The 21,612-nt window shown below is 58.8% G+C and overlaps 2 protein-coding genes across 2 annotated transcripts in view; one reads left to right on the top strand and one right to left on the bottom strand.

The window, feature by feature from the left end:
• The window catches only part of ZFYVE28 (zinc finger FYVE-type containing 28), a 98,843-nt gene extending 85,829 nt beyond the window's left edge, over positions 1 to 13,014 (bottom strand). Inside the window, exon 1 of the mRNA XM_055589264.1 lies at positions 12,568 to 13,014. Coding sequence (XP_055445239.1) covers positions 12,568 to 12,606 — 39 coding nt within the window. The 5' untranslated portion in view covers positions 12,607 to 13,014. The remainder of the gene's footprint in view (positions 1 to 12,567) is intronic.
• Positions 13,015 to 19,536: 6,522 nt separating this feature from the next.
• The window catches only part of CFAP99 (cilia and flagella associated protein 99), a 32,188-nt gene continuing 30,112 nt past the window's right edge, over positions 19,537 to 21,612 (top strand). Inside the window, exon 1 of the mRNA XM_055587428.1 lies at positions 19,537 to 19,647. Coding sequence (XP_055443403.1) covers positions 19,537 to 19,647 — 111 coding nt within the window. The remainder of the gene's footprint in view (positions 19,648 to 21,612) is intronic.

Genomic DNA, 21,612 nt, shown 5'->3' with positions numbered 1-21,612 from the left:
CCATCTCATCCTCTGTCATCCCCTTCTCCTCCCGCCTTCAATCTTTCCCAGCATCTGGGTCTTTTCCAATGAGTCAGTTCTTTGCATCAGGTGGCCAAAGGATTTGAGTTTCAGCTTCAGCATCAGTCCTTCCAATGAATATTCGGGACTGATCTCCTATAGGATGGACTGGTTGGATTTCCTTGTAGTCTCTGCCCCTTACCAGATGCCAAACTATCCTGTGTCCCAGAATCAGCAGAGGCAACAACAGCTCAGGGGCAGCCCCACTCTTAACTCAGCTGCAACCAGCTCCCAAGACCCCCACCAAGCACATGACCACCCCACCCATGGGACCCCGCATAACTGCCCGGCGTGGGGTGTGCAGCCGGTGTGTGAGAAAGGCTTAGGCACGCCAAGGAGCATTGGCACACGCTGTGCGCATCTGAGGAGGATTCCTGCCACGTGGGCACGGCTCCTGGCAGGCCTCGGGGCATGTGGGGGGACAGGCCACAGCCCCTCGGAGGACCGTCAGGCCCGCAATCTCAAGGAGTCTGCCCTGGGTGATGGGCACAGGGAGGTTGGGGATGCCGTGGGGACACCCCGCTCTCCAGGCCTGGCACAGTGCGTCCCCAGTCTGGATGACTCGGGGCTCACCCAGGCCCTGCCCCCGCCTCCACCCGCCACCCTCCACTGGTCAAGATCCACACGGGAAGGGGAGCCCAGGAGCTCCTCACAGAGGCAGACTCAGAGGTGCTGCCTGACCGGAGACTCTGCTCCTGGTACCTGCCCAGGAGAACGAAAAAGCATCCACACGGAAACACGCCGGCAGAGGTTCACAGAAGCCTTACGAGGGGCAAACGCTGGAGACGTCCTGAAGTCCGTGGAGGGATGGATGGACCGACAGCGGCAGGCCAGCCGTGCAAGAGTGTGACCTGTCCTTGCAAAGGGAATTCTCACAAGGGCTACAATAAGGATAAATGCACGTGAAGCAAGTCAGACACGAAAGGCCCCAGGCTGTGGGTCTCCTCTTATACAAACATCCAGAGCAGGCAAGTCCACCAGACAGAGAGCAGCCTGGAGGTTACCAGGGGCTGGGGCAGGGGAGAGCCTACGTCAGGGATTCCGGGGACACTCTGGACCGGGGGGCTGCAGTCTGCACTGACCTGGACACCGTGTGCCGTGTGAATGTCAACGCGTTCTTTTAGAAAAACAAGACATGTTAACAAAAAACAACAGCAGGCCTCATTGACAAGCTGGATTTAAGCGCGTTGCCGGGAAAGCCCTGCGGGGAGCCCGCGGGCCCTCCAGCTCTGAGCCACGTGTCCCGGCCCCTCCCAGGCCATCCTGCACGGGGAAGACGGGGGACGTGTCTCGCACGACACCGCCACTTGCCTTCCTTTCTTGGGGCTGTCCTCAGGGGGAGGCAGGGGGTGCACCCAACAGCTCTTGGCTCTAGAATGATCTGGAGCACTCTGGCGTGAACCAACCAGACCCCCCCAGAGCCCCTTAGAGAGGCCGCATGCCAGCCATGGCCAGCAGCAGCCCCGCACCTGGTTTGGGCAGAGGGCAGCGGGCAGGAGGGTGGCCCCAGGGCCCTCAGAGTAATAAGGAGGGACAGCCAGGCAGTACCGCCACGAGACCACAGGTGCAGAGCCGTGTAGTCCCAGCACTGTCCCTTGGGGGGCCTCTGGTTCTCTCGGAGCAGTTTCTAAACACCCGGCAACAGGCTGCCAGGGGCCCCGGGCTCAGCTGTGACAGGGCGGCAGAGGTGGGGTGGGGTGCCAGGGAGCCTCGGCCACATGGCTGCCCCCCACTGTCCCTTCCAGGTGTCCCCAATTGGGAACAGCTGGTCAGCACTCTCACGGTCCCAGGGACCCCAACCTGCTCACCTGGGCGGGCACAGGTGCCCTGTCGGGGGAGGCGATGCCCCAGGCACCGGCCCAGCTGATGCAGGGAAACAGGCCACCGTGAGCACCTGCGTGGCACCTCGTGTCCCCTGACCAGAGACATAAGCAGCAGGCATCCCGGCAGGGTCCTCTCTGCTGGCCCCACCCGGCCGGGTCCCCGGGAGCCCAGCCCAAGGGGCCTGGGAGGCAGGCGGCCTGGGGGCTTCCGAGGGCCTCCTCTTCAGCCAGAGCACCAAGCCTGGCAACAGCCCACAGCGAGAGCGTCTGTCACGGGCGAGGAGGCCCGAGGAGGCCCCTGGGGCCTGAGCCCGCGTCCTGGGCCTGTCTCCACTCCCCATCCACAAAGCAGAGCCCCCACCAGGGTGGGGAGTGGGGGACCTACTCCAGACGGTCCCCAGACTCCTGATGGTGGGGTGGGAGGTCCTAGGCTAAGCCATTCCCCACGTTCACGGGTCCCGTCTTGGGGGGCAGCCCCAGGACCACGTGTGACCACTTCTCCGACAGTCACAGCTGCCTGTGATGACCTCAGACACAGGGAGAGAAGGATCCTGAGCTGCCCCCCGGGGACATGTGGCTGGGCTATCCACCCGGCAAGCGCGGCCCCTCTTGCAGAGGAAGAGGTGATGGATGGGGGTGAGGATGGGCCTGCCTCGTCCCGTGTCCGGACGCACCTCCAGAAGCGAGGGGCCCACCCTCAGCACCCAGGGTGGCTTCCGCTGGGGAGGCCCCTCCCGGGCACCTGCCACCTGTCCAGGGCGGCGTACAAGCCGCCCAGAGGGCCCGCCCGCCAAGGCCCAGCATCCTCTGTGCCCAGCCCCGCCCTGCCTCATCTCTTCCCTAAGGCCTCCCAACACCCTTTCTGCAGGCAAAGCCCCAGGAGCCAACTTCTCGGGCCCCCCTTCCCCACCTCTGCACAGGCCACTGAGCCCTGGCCCTGCTCTCAGCCGGGGTAGAAGCCCCCCCACCCCCGGACCCTCCTTCAGGCCGGCCGAAGCACCTGCTCAGCTCAGAGCTCAGAACCCCGAGGAATCTGCCGCGATTTCTGCAGCTTCATCGCTTGCTTTTTATTTCCCTTCTCCCTCCCTCTCCTGCTGCGGCTGGATGGGCTCCATCGTCTGCGTTCTTTCTTCCCTCTCTGGGTCTGGAGCTCCCCTGTCTGTGACTAACAGAGAGGGCTCATCCGAGCTCACTCACACACTCAGCACACGGCCCGGAGGCGGCCAGCACGGCAGCCTCGTCCTGCACCGTCCAGCCAGCTGGCCGGCGGGCGTCAGTCCTGGTCATCCATCCCCATGGGTTCTCAGGACCGCTCCTGGGAGCCGGGCTCCCCACCTGCCCCCACGCTGGCGCATCTGACTACTTCTCGCCTCCCACTCCCTCCTGCTGACTTTGATTTTGCTTTTGGAGAACACGTCTCTCCAGCAAGGATGGGGGGCGGACACCTTTCTGTCTTCAGGCAAAACTGCGTTCCTTCAACTCTCCTCTGCGGATGGCAGCCCCGCTCCACGGGGACTCCGCCTGCACCCCCCAGCTCCCTTGGCCCGGTGAGGTCCCTGCCAGTGAACCCCCCCAGTCTCTGGGCCTGGGGCCTAGCCCTGCCTGCTGTCCTCCCGAGGAGTCCCCCACGTGCCTGCACTCAGCAGTGTGAGTCAGCACATCACTCAGGCGGCACTCAGGACCGCCCAGGCTGTTTAGGACACGGGCAGCGCGGAACCTGAACGCCACCAACACGGGCAGACAAGAGCCTCCCTGTCTTTGGCCTCTCGTCCTGGAGGCCCATCAGGTGCACCTGGAACCCCCTCATCCTGCCCTCTGCGTCCCCAAGCCTCTCAGGGTGCTGCCCATTTCCCAGGCCACCTGCTGGGTGACCTCCTCAACCACCCGCCAGGTCACCAACCCCGTCCAACCTTTAACCCACTCCTTGGGGTGGGCCTCAGCTTTGCTTTTTAACCCAAAGACTGCCTTTTCTCATTCTGGGAGCTTCCTCTGGCTCTGGTTTAAAGAGGCTCAGGGAAGTTCCCTGGTGATCTACTGGTTAAGACTCTGTGCTTCCACTGCAGGGGGCAAAGGTTCAATTCCTGGTTGGGGAACTAAGATTACACAGCCAAAAAAAAAAAAAATTAAAATGTTTTAAATAAAAAAGGCCCAGTTGCCTTGTGCCTTCCCGCCCCCACGTCCTGGACTGTTCATGCGGCGGTTCTGTGAGCCCTGGCGTTTCCTTTTCTTTCTTTAATCTATTTTTAATTGGAGGATAATAGCTTTACAGCGCTGTGTTGCTTTCTGCAATACGACGCACATCGGCCATATGGACACACATGTCCCCTCCCTCCGGGCCTCCCTCCCAGCCCTCCATGTCATCAGAGCACCGGGCTGAGCTCTCTGCTGTCACACAGCAGCTTTCCATCAGCTCCCTATCTTACACGTGGTGACGTGTATGTTTCAATGCTCCTCTCTAACCGTTCCCACCCTCTCCTTCCCCGGCTTGTCCACAAGTCTGTTCTGTATGTCTGCCTCTCCATTGCTGCCCTGCAAACAGGTTCATCCGCACCGTGTCTCTAGATTACACACACTGATGCACAATATTTGTCTTTCTCTTTCTGACTTACTTCACTCTGTATAATCGGCTCCAGGTTCATCTCGTCAGTTCTCACCTGAACTGACTCAAATGTGTTCCTTTTTATGGCTGAGTAATATTCCACACCTTTGCTGCTTCTGATCCTTGCTCAAGGGGAACCACTTTCTCAGGAGTTTCGTGACTTCTTATGGCGAATTCCGCCTCAGCGGGGCAGCAGGAGGCCCTTCTGGGACAGCCTGCTTTATTCCGCTGGGTACCCAGGTGACTCTGAACACCAATGACCCTAGCGTCTGACCCAGCCCTGGCCCCACAGGCTCCCTGCCCCTCCCTGCTGACCCCTGGTCCACTCACCCCTCTTCGGAGAACACCCCCCAGGGCGTGTGGCCGCCACCCCCGACACCACCAGGAGGGAGAGCTGGACAGGCAGGGGCCAGTGGGGGCCCAGGACACCAAGCCTCCCTGAGAAACGTGGACCTGAGCATCTTTCTGTTCAGCTGCAAAACACCTTTTCCCTTGATTATCTCAATACAGTTCGTAAAAAAAAAAACTCTCCAAAAATCCCTTTCTTTCAATGGAAGTGAAATTCATACAAGTACAGGGAATCACGTCAAACTGCGCTCCAGGCGCATTTAGTGAGCCCACGCTCCAGTTTTAAAACCTTCCCACCGCCTCCCGAAGAAACCCCATACCTTCAGGCTACCGTTCCTCATGCCACCCCCACCCCCGGCCCCCGATCCCCCTCCTGTCTCAGTGGACTTGCCTTTCCTGGACATTTCACATAAATGGAATCACTCGCCATTCACCCTCTTGGGTCTGGCTTCTTTCACTCGGCATCAGGGTTTCAAGGCTCATGCACGGTGTGCTGGGTGCTTCATTCCTTTTCATGGCTGAATCGTACTCCATCGTGGGCACGAACCCCAGTGTACTCACCTGTTCACTGTTGGTGGACACTTGGGCTGTTTCCACCTTCCAGCTGCTCATGTCACTGTGAACATGGTGTGCAATTCTTAAATGTATGGACATCTAGGAGCAGATTCTGCTCTTAGACTTTTTTTTATTAACTAGAATATCCCTAAAAGCAACTGAAAACATACTCAAAAATTGAAAATGCAAGAAAAAAAAAAAAAGACTGTTCTAAATACATCACCCCCACAGTGGGCATGCTAACCCATCTTCCCCAGGAACCCAGCCAGTATACCCCGAAGGTCGGGGGTGGCTTGTTAAGGGGAAAGCGTTGGCTGGAACAAACCCCACCACAGCAGAGACTTACAGAGCCCCCAAGCAGAGCTCAATCAAACCAGTCCATCCTACAGGAAATCAACCTGAATATTCACTGGAAGGACTGACGCTGAAGCTGAAGCTCCAGTACTTTGGTCACCTGATTCGAAGAGCCAACTCAATGGAAAAGACTCTGATGCTGGGGAAGACTGAAGGCAGGAGGAGAAGGGAACTACAGAGGATGAGATGGTTGGATGGTATCACCAACTCAATGGACAAGTTTGAGCAAACTCCGGGAGATTGTGAAGGACAGGGAAGCCTGGCGTGCTGCAGTCCATGAGGTCGCAAAGAGTCGGACAGGACACGACTTAGCGATTGAACAACATGCAGAGCTCAAAAGACCCCTTCAGCCATGAAGGGAGCCCCCTGTGAAGTGTCCACAACATCCCCCTGTCCCCACCCAGCACAAGACAATGAGAAATGGAAGAGCTTCAGAATCCTTACTGTAAGAAAGAAAAAAAATTCCATTCATCTTAACCAACTACTCTACATAAATTACCATAACATGAAATGCTCTATTCTACTTTTGCTTAATCTATTCAGATCGGTGAAAAAAAATCCATTCATTTTTGTTTTCCTCCTTCAAACACTTGAATTGCCCATCAATACCCAAGTTTCTTTGCAATCCAAGTGTAAAAAGTACAAAAGTAATTGTTTCACCAAATGGGACTCACGCAAAAACCGATCACAGTTACAGCTCATTCCTGCAAGAAAGGCACAGCTCAGGATGGGGTGCATATGGGCTCCAGGCCTCGGGTCAGACAGACCTAAGTTCAATCCTAGCCCCCGTGATGGCTCCAGCAAGTTAACCTCACGTGTAAGAAAGGCTGCATTAGATAATCGAATTGTTAACCAGTGCCCCCAAAGCCTTGGAGCCTTCAGCAACAGAGACCTACCCCAAGCCGTCATTCACGCCCAGCCCCGGCGCTGGATTCCTTCCCTTTCCCATAGCTCTGGGGTCCTCTACTGGGTCCTGAGCCTCCAGCCAACGAAACAGGGACTCGGGCCACATCCACGGGATAATAGCTCAAGAGGTCTGGGGTCGGACCTGATACGGTGGGCCCCACAGAGCACACTGGCTGAAATTAAGACCCCGGACTCCCACCTGGGAGGGGTACCCATATGGCAGGCCACCAGGGAGGGTGAAGGTAACCAGACCCCGGGACGCCGGAGAGCAAGTCAGGGTCTCCTCCCTGAAGCTGAGCACCCAAAGGAAGGGGGGCACCTGTTGAGAAGCTTCATTCTCAGAATGACCCGGAAGCAGTAACTAGCAGCCACGTGGGCCTCCACGCACAGCTCTGTCTCAACCCTGCACCTCCGACCCTGCCTGTGAGCGCCACCAATGACAGAGGTCACTTCCTGAGCCATCACCGTGAACCTCAGGCAGAGATGGCCCCCTCAAACTCCACCTATCCGGTCTCATGCCCCCCACCGCAGGCAGGGCTGGGGGGGCGGGTGGTGAGTTGCCTGCCACCCCATCTGTGGCTTCAACACTGTGGAGACGCATAAGCCGAGGCAAACAGTAAGACAGAGGGCGGTAAACACGAGAGGGATCCTGACACCCACAACACTGCAGACGTTTACTCGTCTTTGAACTGGAATCAGCTCACCTGTGCCCACCTCTGTGGCCACACGGCACACCCTTCAGGGCCGAGGCTGCTCGAGGTTATCAGCCCCTACAAGACTCTGCCTTCGAAACCGGCAGATGACCGCCCAGTCATGCACAGGCACCTCCAAGCGCGGAGGACTAGCCTGCCTGGTGCTCTGGGGATTCCAGGCAGTCTGAGTGAGAGGCCCTGCTGACGTCACCCGCCTTCCAGCAGAGGGGCAAAGGGAATTACTCGACACACTTCCCATTCACGGGGGACAGTACACCAAGGCCCAGGCCCCCCCACCCCCCGCCCACACCCCGCCACCGCCCGCTGGACTCCGAGGCCAGACAGCAATTAGCCGAAGCCTCAGGCTCCCTGCCTGTGACTCGCCCATTTAACAGAAACCGTATCGTATGCTTCCACGCTTCCCGTAAACAGGCCGCTGCACTGACGGTAAAGCCCAGAGCCCTGAGCGATGACCTCAGAGCTGGCAGAGTGGGCACAGAAACTGATGCTCACTGCCTGTCTGCGGCTCAGCCTCTCCCCTCCCCGCCAACGCCGGCAGCACAAGGCTGGGCATGTGCGACCCCCACGTGCCCCACCCCCCCCACCCCCAGCCACAGAGAAGGCCAGCGGAGCCTGGGGAGTGAGATGAGAGCTGCCCACGGAGTCCCCCACCAGACCCGACGCGGGTGCCACAAGCCTCCTTGGCAAGCGGACTCCGGGGCCCTCCTGTGTGCCTGGGCTGGCCTGCATCAGAAGGATGGTTCTTGGGGTGGGGGGGGTGGGGGCGGCCGGAGCCAGGGGCGGGGGATGAACTCAGGGACAAGAGATAGGTGCGCCCGGCCAGCGCTCTGACTCAGCACCGCCAGCATCCTTCCGGGACTCGGGAACCCCGTTTCTGACCCGGCCCCCACTGGCCGGGGCAGACTGCCTGGCTTTCCAGCAGCTCCCCACCGCCCCCACTTCCCGGGAGACAGACCTGCTGCTCCGAGGACGCCATGGCCGCTGCTGGGCGCTCAGGACTCATTGGCTGGAAAAGAACCAGCTAGCAGCCCTGCTAGAAGTCAGCACTGACGTCCCAAGCCCTGGAGCTGCATCCGTGCCCGTCTGTGTCCTCACCGCGCTCCAAATGGGCCACGCGGCGGTGCTGCTGGGGTGTCCGGCCACAGTCACGGCCACGGCCATGGTCACGGCCACAGTCACGGTCACAGAGTGACCAGAGCCCGGGGCGGCAGGACTCAGGTCACGGGAAGACCACCACCTCACTCGCCTCCACTGCGACCCCTCGCGCCACGCTTCTGAACCTGAGGCTTTGCTGCCAGTGGGGGTGCCCTCACCATCGGCCACCATGGGGGTGAGCCCCCCAAGGACAAGTGGCTGCTGGTGTCTGTGAACAATGGGGGCCATGCAGACGCAAGCCCGGGACTGTTTTAGCCCTGAGGCCGGCTGGTTTGATACCTGCAGGGCCCCCTCCACCTGGGGGTCAAGGGGCAGAGTGACAGCCCCCACGGGGCAGCACCATGCCCACCACCCACAGCCAGGGGGGCCGGGACTCTGGAAACAGGGAGGGGCCCCAGATGCCCAACTGCCCACTGAGACCCAGCTGGGTCAACAGCCACGGTGGGAAGCCTCACACACAACAGCGCCCCCACCCCGCCGCCCGCCAGCCCCGCAGCAGGCAGACCGCAACTCCGCAAAGGGTTTCCTTCACAAACTGCACACACCCAGCAGGCTTCTCAGCTTCTCTTGGAAAAGGCCAGTTCATCCCTGAACCGAACCCAGAATGTTGAAAGGAAGTTTCCAGATAAACTCACTCAGGAAAGCTCTGTATTTACAAGGACTGCTTCCCCACAAAGAAGGGGGGGATAAGGAAAGTTAATGACCCCACCCCCTAGACATGGTTTGGGGGTGCAGACAAGAGAGCTCTTCCTGGGGCGCACGGCTGAGCGTGGGAATCCCCGTCCACCTGGCAACGCCACCCACCCGCCGATCCGTTCTTCCCCAAGGGTGGGAAACGGTGCGTCCTCCCTGATGGCGGCCAGTCAGGCCCCCCGCGCCGCGGCGGGCCCTCTCCCCTCAGCCCAGCCACCACGGATAGGGAGAAAGTTCTAGTCCAGCATGAACACAAATATGGAGACTTCTGATGAAAATGAAGACCCGGTATTCCGAGATACTTCACGTTCTTAGAGTTAACTCTTTCTTGAAAGTTTCTCCCTAAACAAAAGCAGAGACACTTAGAAATCCTAAACACCTTCCAGGGAGAAAAACCACAATAGTGCTTAAAAGACCGCCTTAAAGAAAATAAAAGGAAGAAGTATGAGAGCCTGCAAATAACCGTCGTAGACGTCAGGCTGGTCTGGTTTGTCATTCAACTTAGGTAGCTATTCATGATTCAGACATCAGAAATTGTAAGCGTCATATAAGAATATTTTAAAGCATCTCCAAATGCCTTTCGGAACAAGAACGACGAGTATTTTTGGTTTCAGAATGTTTTCCATTGCACTGTGATGAACAAGAAGCTCAGTGTTCAGTTTTAAACCAAAGCAGGGATTAAATCAAGAATTCAGTTTGAATTGCATATCTATCCAAATACAACGGCTGAAAAAACCCTCATGACAGGCAGCAACCTCTCTCAGACACACCTCCCCACACCCAGCATTTAACACTTCAACTCTTTCATACCCAGAAACCTCCCAGAACCGACTCCTGCTCACTTGTACCAAAGGGAGGGAAAGCATGAACTTCAGCTCACAATCTAAGGCCAAAATAGGAGCTTTGATTTGAAAAATGAAAAGCTACTACTAGGGTGACCTAACATCCTTCAACCCTTCAAATAATCAAGATATTTAACCCCAAAGACAGAAGTCCAACAAGGGACTGCCACGCTCAGGCTGATCGGCCTCAGGGCAAACACAAAGATCTCAGACGGAGATATGTCTTGAGTCCAAGGGTCAGACAACAGACCAAGACTCCACAGTAAAGGAAGGAGCAGGACCAGATGAAACACCCCCCCACACTCCTCCTCGAGCGCAGGCTGACTCAGGACTCTCCACCTGGCCCTGCCCAGCCCCGGGGCCGGCTTTGGAAGGGCAGAGCTGCCTGTAGAGAGGGAAAACTCGGGACTCAACTCTCAATTCTGGGGCACAATCTCAAGGGCAGAATCATTCCCCACTTCTAAAGACTTTTACCCAAAGTGAAGCAGGGAGGGCCACTGGAATTATTCAGCTGCAGATGAAACAGAGTGTCCACATTGCTTTTGCGGCCCTTCCAACAATATGCTACAGTCAGGCAACCCTGGAAACTCCTGGAGATGGTGAAGGACAGGGAAACCTGGCGAGCTGCAGTCCATGGGGTCAAACAGCAACAACAACCCTGGAAACAAGGCCTCTTCCACAGTCCCGCCTGGAAAAAGGATCCTTGACAAAGTGTTTTCAGAAACAGCAGAACGTTACTATGATACGTTGTCTCTTTTCACCCCTGCCCACTGAAAAACGGTTCTGCTGCCCACCCCCAAAGTGACCTTCTGAAAGTCTACTTGGTTTTTCCTTAACTGGGGACAGAAGTCACACAAACAAAAAGCCACTCCTTGTACAGACATCGTGTTCAGAGGCGGCTCCCCTCCCCTGGCCACCTACACAGCACCAACCTGGAGGATCAGAGCCGCTGCTGGGGGTGGGGGTGGGGGGACTGCAGTAAGAAGAGGGCTGGGCGGGAGGCAGCCAAGAGCAGGGAGGCCCCAAACCGCGGGCAGCGCTGGAGGCACCAGGGTCTCCCCAGCACGCGGCCAAGACAGCTGCGAACCGACGGGGAGGTGGGAAGATGAGCGGGAGCAGGGCTGCAGCCGCTCGGGCAGGAGAGAACCTGAACTCCCCCCGGGTGAGGCCAAGACCAAGCAAGGGGCGGCCCCAGGCACCCTCAACCCTCAACCCAACGGCGACCCCGCAGGCGATGACGCACGAGCCCCTGTGGTCTCTGAACTCGCGGACGGACCTCGGGTGCCCATCCTCCAACAGACGGCGGCTGACCCTAAAAGAGCGCCAGGAGACCACAGATTTCAGGACCGCCCCCTCGCCCCGACCCTGAGATACAACCCTCGATGGGGGAGGGGGGCAGAAAACCCAGATCCAGAAAAGTGGTCAGCCTTGGGGTGAGGGTGTCCCTGTGGTCGCTCAGCCCTACTGTGGATGTCCGAGGCGCCTAGAGATGACCACTGGCACCACCCCGACCAAGAACCACCATCCCCCCAGCCAAGACCCCAGCGCCCCGGCCCTACCGCGGCACCGGTCCCCCAGCGTTAGGCCCCGGGAAGTCTAGGGTGCGCCCAGGTCTCCGCACCCGGCTCGGGCGCACCGCCGCACCCCGACGAGCTCCGGCCGCAGCGGACTCGAGCCCTGGGCGAGCGGCGAGGGACGCAGCGCCCGCAGTGCGACTGGCGCAGCCGCCAAGGGCGGCGCGGGGCACGCTGCCCAGACCCCGACCCACGACCAGGGAGGGGCGCCGCGCCGGGAAGAGCTCCCGCCGGCCCCTCTGAGCCTGCGGCCCCGGGCGCACTCACCCTCCGCCGGTGGGCAAGAGCATCCCCTGGGTTCAGCGCACGCGGGTGGGCACGGGACAAGGATACGCACGCCAAGTGGGCCAGACGCGGATCGGTCCTGGTTCGGGAAGTGGGATGGGGACCCGCTCCGGACACAGGCAAGGAGGGGTCCCTCCGGGCCCCGGGAAAGAGACAGATATGAGGGCCCGCTCTAGAACCTGGGGGAAACGCAGAGAGGGTCCATTTCGGATTGCAGGGGGGGCCAGTGGGAGGTACATTCTGCGTCCAGGATAACGGGGAGGGGGCGCATAAGAGGAACGCAGGAGTCATTGCCGCTGCAGCGAGGGGGGCTGGAGAGGTCTTTCCGGAACCCAGGAGAAGAGTCGGGGGGGTCTGTTCGGGCTGTGGGCAGGCCACCACGAGGTGCAAGCTGGGCACACGCAGGACCCGACTGGGAAGCGCGAGGGGCCGGTTCTGACAGCCGGCAGGCGCGGCAGCGAGTGCACCCGGGTTCGAGGGTAAGAGCAGGAGGAGTCTGCACCAGGCGGGGTTGGGGGGGTGGGGGGAGACCCGCTCAAGTTCAGGCGAGGGGGGGAAGGGCGACCGTGTTTGCAAGTCGCCGAGTAGCCGGAGGGGTGTCGGCGGTACCGCGGAGAGGCCGGTCCCGATCGGGAAGAGGGTCTGCCCGGCAGCGCTCACCTTGGGTTTGTACAGCCACTTTCGGAACCTGTTCATCATCGCCGCGCCAGCCCGGCCCGGCCCGGCCCGGCCCGACCCCGGCGGCCCTCACCTCCGCAGCGCTGCGCCTGGCCCCGGGTGCGGCGCGGGGCGGACGCGGGGCCGGGCCGGGCCGGGGTCCCGTGCGGACCTGGGGGGCGCCGGGCGGGCGGGCGGCAGGTGCGCGGGGCAGGTGCGCGGCTGGAAGATGCTTGGAGAGCGGCGCGCGGCGCGGACCCGCGGAGAGACGCGCGGACGGACCCGGCACTGGGGCGCCGGTGCCTCCCCGCTCACTGACACCCCGCGCCTCCACCGGCCACCGCCGCCCGCGCCACACATGCGCCGACGCGCTGCGAGCCCCCAGCCTCGCCGCGAGCCGCGGAGGCTGCCCAATCCGCGCGCCGCGCCGCGCCCCGCCCGAGGCGCGCTCCCCCGCCGGCGACCCGGCGCGCCCTGCGGCGCCGAGAACTACAAGTCCCGATGGGCATTGCGAGGAGGTGGGGCCCTTGAATGGGGCGACCTCTGCCGCGCCGCGGGCGCGGTGTATTCTGGGGGTTGTAGTCTTCCCGCCCACGGCCCCGAAGCGTGCAGCGGTTGCTAGGTGACGACGGTCCAACTGCATCCCAGCACAGCTCCTGCCCAAGGGGTTGCAGAGGTCCAGGCGGAGCACAAGTGCAGAGGGCGGGACCCACTGCTGTTCCCGAGCCCCCTCGCTGTGCGGCGGTCGGTGGCGAATAAGGGAGGTTCCGGAGCACCGGCGGGGCCTAACAGGTACGCGGAGTAGGGCAGCATGAAAGTGGGGCAAAGCGCGTCCGCTCAGCACCAGCACCTCCCACCTGCACTTCCCTAGATCTGCAGGGTAGTTCTTTCTTGCTTCCCGTCTTGCTTTCGCTAACCTCCTCTTCTTCTCAACTCCTTGATTGAAGTTAACAGTGCTTTTTTTTTTTTTAATCATCTCAACAAGAGATATATTTTAAGAAGATATTCTCCCGTATTCACTACTTCCCCCAAACGTGCCCTAATTTGCATCCATAAAAACAATCAAAAAAATCTGAGAATCTGTTAAGTGCTAGTGCTGTGCGCAGTCGCTCAGTCATGTCTGACTCTTTGTGACCCCATGGACTGTAGCCCGCCAAGCTCCTCTGTCCTTGGGATTATCCAGGCAAGAATACTGGAGTGGGTTGTCATTTCCTCGTCCCGGTGATCTTCCCTGGGGATCAAACCCGAGTCTCCTGCATTGGCAGGTAGATTCTTTACCATGAGCCACCAGGGAAGCCCAATAGTTAGGATTAGGTTCAGCTTTATGCAAAACGTCATAGTGACCCAGACAAGGTTATTAATGTTTCCAAAAAATAGGCCCATGGGAAGGAAATCATGGGAGATACGACACCCTCAAAAGTCATCAGGGAGATCTGGGTTCCTCTAACTTGCTCTTCTGCCATCTTTGCATGTTTCCTCATTGTCCAGAATTGCTTCCTAAGTTCCTGCCATCACCTCCTGAGTCCAGGCAGCAAGATGGAAAAGAGAGGAAGTGTATGCCCATCTTTTACAAGGAGACTTTCTGAAAGTCTCCAAGACGCTTCCACTTCTTGCCATACCCAGATGCCAGGAAGGCTAAGAAATGTCCTCTTTCAGTTAGGCAGCAATGAAAGTGAAAGTGAAGTCGCTCAGTCATGTCCAACTCTTTGGGACCCCGTGGACTGTAGCCCACCAGGCTCCTCCGCCCATGGGATTCTCCAGGCAAGAATACTGGAGTGGGTTGCCATTTCCTTCTCCAGGGGATCCTCCTGACCCAGGGATCGAACCCAGGTCTCCCTCATTGCAGGCAGACGCTTTAACCGCTGAGCCACCAGGGCAGCAATGGACCCAACTAAAAATTAGGGTTTTGTACTCAGGGAGGAAGGAAGAGAGGAGATTGAAAAGCAACCAACAAAACCTGCCACACGGGTCCGTACTTTAAACAAAGCCATCCGAGCATGACTTAGCAGAAATCCTTAGGAGACTGGCTTTAGTCAGAATTTAAAGGCAGGAAAAGAATGTATTTCAATTAGCACACATTTGGGATCTATGTAAATTAAGCCTCTCTAGTGACCAAGACAGCCATTTTACTTTTTTGCATTTGTTTTCCATGGGAATGGTCTTGATCCCTGTCTCCTGTACAATGTCACGAACTAACCCTAACCCTAACCCTCATTCCATAGTTCATCAGGCACTCTATCTATCAGATCTAGGCCCTTAAATCTATTTCTCACTTCCACTGTATAATCATAAGGGATTTGATTTAGGTCATACCTGAATGGTCTAGTGGTTTTCCCTACTTTCTTCAATTTAAGTCTGAATTTGGCAATGAGGAGTTCATGGTCTGAGCCACAGTCAGCTCCTGGTCTTGTTTTTGCTGACTGTATAGAGCTTCTCCATCTTTGGCTGCAAAGAATATAATCAATCTGATTTCGGTGTTGACCATCTGGTGATGTCCATGTGTAGAGTCTTCTCTTGTGTTGTATGCTGAAGAATTGATGCTTTTGAACTGTGGTGTTGGAGAAGACTTTTGAGAGCCCCTTGGACTGCAAGGAGATCCAACCAGTCCATTCTGAAGGAGATCAGCCCTGGGATTTCTTTGGAAGGAATGACGCTAAAGCTGAAACTCCAGTACTTTGGTCACCTCATGCGAAGAGTTGACTCATTGGAAAAGACTCTGATGCTGGGAGGGATTGGGGGAAAGAGGAGAAGGGGATGACAGAGGATGAGATGGCTGGATGGCATCACTGACTCAATGGACGTGAGTCTGAGTGAACTCCGGGAGTTGGTGATGGACAGAGAGGCGATTCATGGGGTCACAAAGAGTCGGACACAACTGAGCGACTGATCTGATCTGAGTGACCGAGGGTGTTGAACCAGTGTGTGTCTGATGGGATTATGGAATTTAAATCTCCTCGTGTAATCTCATTTCTGTCTGTAAATGATTTGATACGAAAAGACTTGGTCCAGCCCACCTTTAAAGTTTCCTTAAAAATGAGACAGTCATGGCCTGATTACTGGAGTTAAAATCAATATTAAAAGAAACAATAAGCTTGGGAATTAAGTCTCACTTACCCACATGTATGGTTTTACACCATTAAAATAAACCTGAGGTGCTAAAAGCACTCATCGGAATTGGATGAACTTCAATACCTATTTCCTACCCAAAGTTGTGACTATTTTGACTGAGATTCTAGGCTAATTTCAATTGGAATACAGAATTCAAGTGCCTCTTCCCGCGTCCACCTTTACAGGCAGCCCTCTGTGGCAGGTGTGGGGTGCCCATTCCCCACCCCAGGAGCCCACAGGCCCGACCATGAGCCAGAATTGAAGGGGGGCCTCTTCTCTGTATCCTCCAGGTCTCTCTGGGCGGGGAGGCCTTGGATGGCTCTCTTGCTCCTCCTTGACGTGCATCATCACCAAAGGGCCCCTCAGGTCATCGTATTTTCAGAATGTTCCAGCTCCAGGACAGTAGGGGAGGAGAGGGGCGGGGAGGAAAGCCCTCCTGCCCAGGTACTGTTACACACACACACAGGCATATATGTATACATACACATACACATACACCCACACACATACACACCCATACACATGCATATATACATATACATACACATGCACACACACATATACATACACATGCACCCACATACCACATATACACACACACACACACATACACCCATACATACATAGACACACACACACGCACACGCACACGTGCTCTCTCAGTGCCCACACCAGGCACAGCAGGGATCCCTTTACCCAGTCCCTCCAGGCTGAGCGTGTCCCAGGGCAGTATCCCAATGTGACCGCAGTGCGGGGGAAGGAGAAAAACTGATACTCGACATTGCTTTCATAAAAATAGACTTTTTGCCTAGGTTCAGGACTTCCTTGTGAGCCCTGGAGTTGACTGTTATTTCCCTCATTGTGTTGACATGGTGCCTCTTCCATGCAGTTCTGAGATCTGGTGGAGTGGGTGGTCAAGAACTTTAGACCCCAGCCTGGGCCTCAGTGGGTCCCATAGGCAGGAAACGCTCCTTGGGGATGAAGAGGCTGACTCCCCTCCCCGAGGCCAGGTGGTTCTCTTCCACGGTAACCTGCCTCATGAATGCCACTGAGGTATCTATTACTGTCCAATTAAATGAGACAGTAGAGCTGAGCTCTGTTGAATTCTAGAACCTGTGGAAGCCAAGGCTTAAAAAGTATCATGGTCTTTGAGTAGGTCTCTCTCTGGACCATAACTCTTGTTATGATTGAAACAGCAGATTGAAACCCAAGAACCACTTAGCACGGTCGGTCCTTGAGTACATGTTTACACTCCCTCATTCATTCCACAGACAGTTCTGGGGCTGGTGCTGAGGGCCCGCTCTGGGGGAAGGCAAGGGACTCAGAGGCGACAAGGCAGACCCTGCACCAGGGGCTCACGGGAGCTTAAGGGAAGTTGGGACGACTTTGGAGGAGACACAGAGAAGGGGAGAGCTAAGGGAGGAGGAAGAAAGGCTTCACAGGTGGTGATATTTGAATGGGGTGCTGAGGGGTGCCTAGGAGCTCAACAGGGAGAGGAGAGAGTTTGAGTTTCTGGAGAGACATGTGATGGGGCTTCTGAGCCAGCGAGAAGCCCAAGCGGGCAGGGCCAGGGTGAGGACTGAAAAGAATCCAGGGACTGTGACCCGAGCCTAAGGAGGGGGGCATGCTGAGGAGGCTCTGCCGGTCCCGCAGCAGCTGAGAACTCGGGGGTGCTAGTGATGGCTGGGTGGAAGGAGACTCTGCGGACTGGAGGCCGCCCCTCACAGACCTCCTGCCACCCCGGGTGATGGGTGATGGGTCCTGGCAGTGCCGGCAGCTCAGGAGCACTTGGCCGCAAGGACCGGTATGGAGACAGGAGCTCCTGGGCACCCCCCGAGCCTTCGTGGGTCATGGCCTTTGCTCACGCGGCTGGCCCTGGCTGTGGTAGACCTGTCTCTGGATCCACCGACCCTCCTGAAACGTGGTCTCCAGGGCGGGCGGGCCCTCCCCCGGGCCCAGGGCTGCAGGCCAGTTCCAGCACATTTCCGAGGCCCACAAGGCCTTTCCTCCAGCCCCATCTGGGACGGGCCCCAGCCAGCTTCTGTGTCCACACACAGCAGAGGCCAGGCCCAAAAGCGGGCCCCAGGAGCCGGAGGGCCCAGTCAGGCCTCCATGCGGGGTGGCGCAGGGTCCCGGCGTGCAGACCCCCGGCAGCTCAGCACTGCCCTCCCTCTCCTGGTGAGGGTAGGTGTCAAAGCACCCGAAAAACTGCTCAGGGAGGGGCCCTTAGCCTGCCCCCTACTTTCTGGAAAAACCTCTGGCTTCCCAGTGCCGTGCCTGCCCCTTTCTGGGCACACTCCCCAGGCCGGGGGGCAGGGCCTCGCTGTCCATCTCCCATGGGCACCACCAGGACCCATCACTGCCTCCAGAGCCATCATCCTCGGGGCTGGAGAGGGGTTCCCTGGGGCCTGGTGCCCAGAGTTACTGTTGGGGGGCCTGGGGCTGCCCTCACCCAGCCCTGTCCCTCCCTTCATCACCTGCCTCCAGGGCCCCCGTTAGGCAACGTTGGAGATTCTCTTGTACTACGTCTCTCCTGTCTTTCGGAAACCCCTGTCAGTTGGAATGCACAGCGGGTCTCTTGGACGGTTCTCGATTTCTTGGTGGTTTCTTCCCCCACTTTTGTCATCATCCTGTTCTGCTCTCTGCTCTCTCTTCTCCACTGTCTTTGCCTCTCCTATTTACGTCTCCCGCTCTGCTATCACACTTTAATTTCCAAGAACTCTCTTCTCCTCAGATGCTTTGTGAACACCACATCTCTCCCTCTCTCCGAGCTGGCATAGTTGTTTGTTTCTGGGTTATTCCCACTGTTCTCGCACGTCCTTTTCGGCGGGCTTCTGTTTCCGTGTTTGGCGGCAGAGGCTGTCTGCGGCATCTGGTGGCACTTGGCCTTTGCTGTCTTTAAGGTGATAGTGGGGGGCCTCACCCAGAGGGCTGTGATTGGCTGGGGCTGGCCTCTCACTGGGGAACCCCGGGGTTTCTCCACTCGGTCTCCAACCTGCCAGGACCGAGAGCTGCGGGCTGCTCTCGGGAGCCTGTCCAGCTTAGTGGAGGGAGGAGCGGCCTTGCTGATAGCTGGTGCCAGGGAAGCCAGCTGCGTGGTGACCCAGAAGCTGCTCAGTCAGCGTGGAACCACAGGGGCTGAGATGGGAGCTCCTGGGGGTTGGCCACCCTGCTCTGAGGACAATGTGGGGGTCCTGGGGGCCCATCCCACCCCAAGCAGCTTCTCCAGGGTCTGCCAGAGAAGGCTCTGAGTGAGCCGGTCTGATGGAGCTGCTGTGTTTCTGGAATGTTCAGGCCTGGCGTCTTACCTGGGTGCTGGTTGTCATTGTTGTTCAGAAGCCCAGTCACGTCCGACTCTTTGCAACCCTGTGGACAGCAGCACGCCGGGCCTCCCTGTCCCCCACCATCTCAGCGCCAGCCAGGGTGCTGTCTACCTCACCTTTACAGTGGAGACCTGAGGATTCTTCTTGCCCCAGACTTCTGTGACCAGGTGCTCCCCTCCTCCGAGCAGGACTGCTGAGTCAACCGTCACCACGCCCCAGCTGGGCTGGGGGACACTCGGGTGGACTCAGGGGCCTCCACGCTGGCCGGGCCTCCCTCAGGGGTCATCCTGGGACCCTCCCTCCGTGGGCGGAGAAGGCTGCAGGGGCTGTGGGCGAGCGGAAGCTGGGGGCGGGCTGGAGGTGGGCCTGGGCTTGTGCCACCGGGGCCCCCACTTTGGTCCGGCACTCCTCGCCACGCAAGGCTGCCCGGTGGACCCGCTGTGGGCTCCGTGAGGGCCCGTCACCGCCTGCCGGGCCAGTGGCTCAGGGTGCATGGAGGGCGTGACCTGTCGGGTTTGCCCTTAGTGTCCCACCTGGGGAGATGACCTACTATGGGAAGTGCATTGAGACGGTGATGAAGCACCTGGACCGATTTCAGCCTGAGAAGGACAGTCCCGAGCAGTTCCTGGAGGCCACAGCCGCCTCCCTGCAGGTAGGGTCCGTGTGGGGGCTCGAGGCTCGGGGTGGGGGGCCATGGTGGGAGCTTTACAGTCTCATCCTGTCCTTCGCGTGGAGAGGCCCGAGGCGAGATTCCCAGTGGGCCAAAGGCTGCGGCCACGACCCAGGAACATGGCCTGTGACCCAGGAGTCTGCAGGGTCAGCCATCCTCCCTGAAGGTGGACGCGCGCCAGCCTCGCAGGCGTCTCCCCAGCCCACCCCGCGGGGGGTGTGTCTTCCCGCCCGGGGCAGGGCTGTGTGCCGGGGCTGTCTGCTGGGCAGCTTGGCCACACCAGAAGGAGCTCCTGGGCTCTCATCCCCAAGCCCCGGAGGTCCCTGTCCTGCGGCCCCCTCTTGACGCACGTGCGGAGAGACCCTGGGCTGAAGTCTCTCTGGACCAGGGTCTGGTCCCTCTGGCACCTCGGCGGCCGCCCTGTGACCTGACCCCACGTCTGTCAGTCTGTCCATCAAGGGCAGGTGCCCAGGAACAGGGCCAGGTGATGATGCAGATGCCACCTTCAGGACTTCGGGGTGTGGGCCCCGTGGACAGGGCGTCAGAGGAGGCCACGTGCTCCCAAAGAAGGGCTCTGGGGGGACACTCGGCCTGCTGCGCCCCCCACCCCTGTCTGCTTTTAAGCGCCAGCTGCAGCCCTTCCGGCTTAGCAAGGGCCATGAGCTGCTCCACCCTCACACACCCACAGTGGGGTGGCCTCTGCCGTGCCCCGGGGCTGCCCACAGACCCACCTTCCCCTCCACCTTCATCAGCCCCCTTATGGCGCCGCTGCTGGAAAACCTGGGGTGGGGAAGGCCCTGGCGGTGCCCGCAGAGGCCAGAGGAGCCCTGGACACAGAAGCCTGTCTCTCAAGGGAAACCTCAGGACCGCTGCTCCCCGGGGTGGCTCAGCAAAGGGTGTCTCTGCCAGCTGGAGCCCTGCCATCCACAAGGGCTGGGGCATGGGGTGCGCCCCGCTCCCCGCACCTCTGCTCCCCTCCTCTCCCTCAAACTCTCCCCCGAAACCCGAAGCGTTTGGAGGAAAGGATGAAAACGGCCAAGGTCAGGCCCATCCACGGTCCCTCTCCTTGCTGGTTGAAGCTGGCTTCGAAGCCGTGTCCCTGGAGCCAGCCACCCCCCGGCTGCTCCCTCGGTCTGTCCTGCCTCCCTCCCCTCACCCACAGCTACTGAAGACAAGAAAGTCCTCTTTACTGTGATCCCAGCACCGCCCACATTTCCAGCAAGACCCCTGGGTGTCCTGACCCACTGCAAGCCCTGCAGGGCATCCCTCACTGCTCAGCAGAACCGACAAAGTTAAAGCCTTTCTTTCTCCAGAATCATTTCAGAATCATTACTGAACGTTGGGAAAGTCCCTGGGATGGGACTTCCCTGGCAGTCCAGTGGTTAGGATCCATGCTTCCACTGCAGGGGACACAGGTTCAATCGCTGGGTCGGGAAGATCGCCTGGAGAAGGGAACGGCTACCCACTCCAGCATTCTTGCCTGGAGAATCCCATGGATGGAGGAGCCTGGCACGCTACAGCCGCAAAGAGTCGGGCACGACCGAGTGGCTAACACTTTCACGGCGGCTTAGGAAATGAGTCCTGGCTGTCACCCGGGGCTCTGGCGTGATGCCAGCACCTGTGCGAGCCCGCCTCGAGGGGGCACCTCGCCCGCTGCGCCCCAGCCCAGCAGCCCCCGAAGTCTTCCCTGGGTGCAGGTGCTCGCGCTGGACCGAGAGGCAGCTTCTTCTGCAGGTCACTGGTCCTCTCACACCCTTTCAGAGAGCCATCCTGGGCCCAGTGCAGGGGGCACTGGAGTCTGACCCAGTTTGGAGAGCAAGGCTTTATTTCCAGCGGGGTCAGGACACTGCTCTGGTTCGACCTTTGCGACTCCATGGATTGTAGCCCACCATTCTCCTCCATCCTTGGGATTCTCCAGGCAAGAATACTGGAGTGGGTTGCCATGTC

Source organism: Bubalus kerabau, chromosome 7 (genome assembly GCF_029407905.1).
Source record: "Bubalus kerabau isolate K-KA32 ecotype Philippines breed swamp buffalo chromosome 7, PCC_UOA_SB_1v2, whole genome shotgun sequence".
Lineage (NCBI taxonomy): Eukaryota > Metazoa > Chordata > Mammalia > Artiodactyla > Bovidae > Bubalus > Bubalus kerabau.
This window is presented reverse-complemented; position numbering and strand designations above follow the sequence as displayed.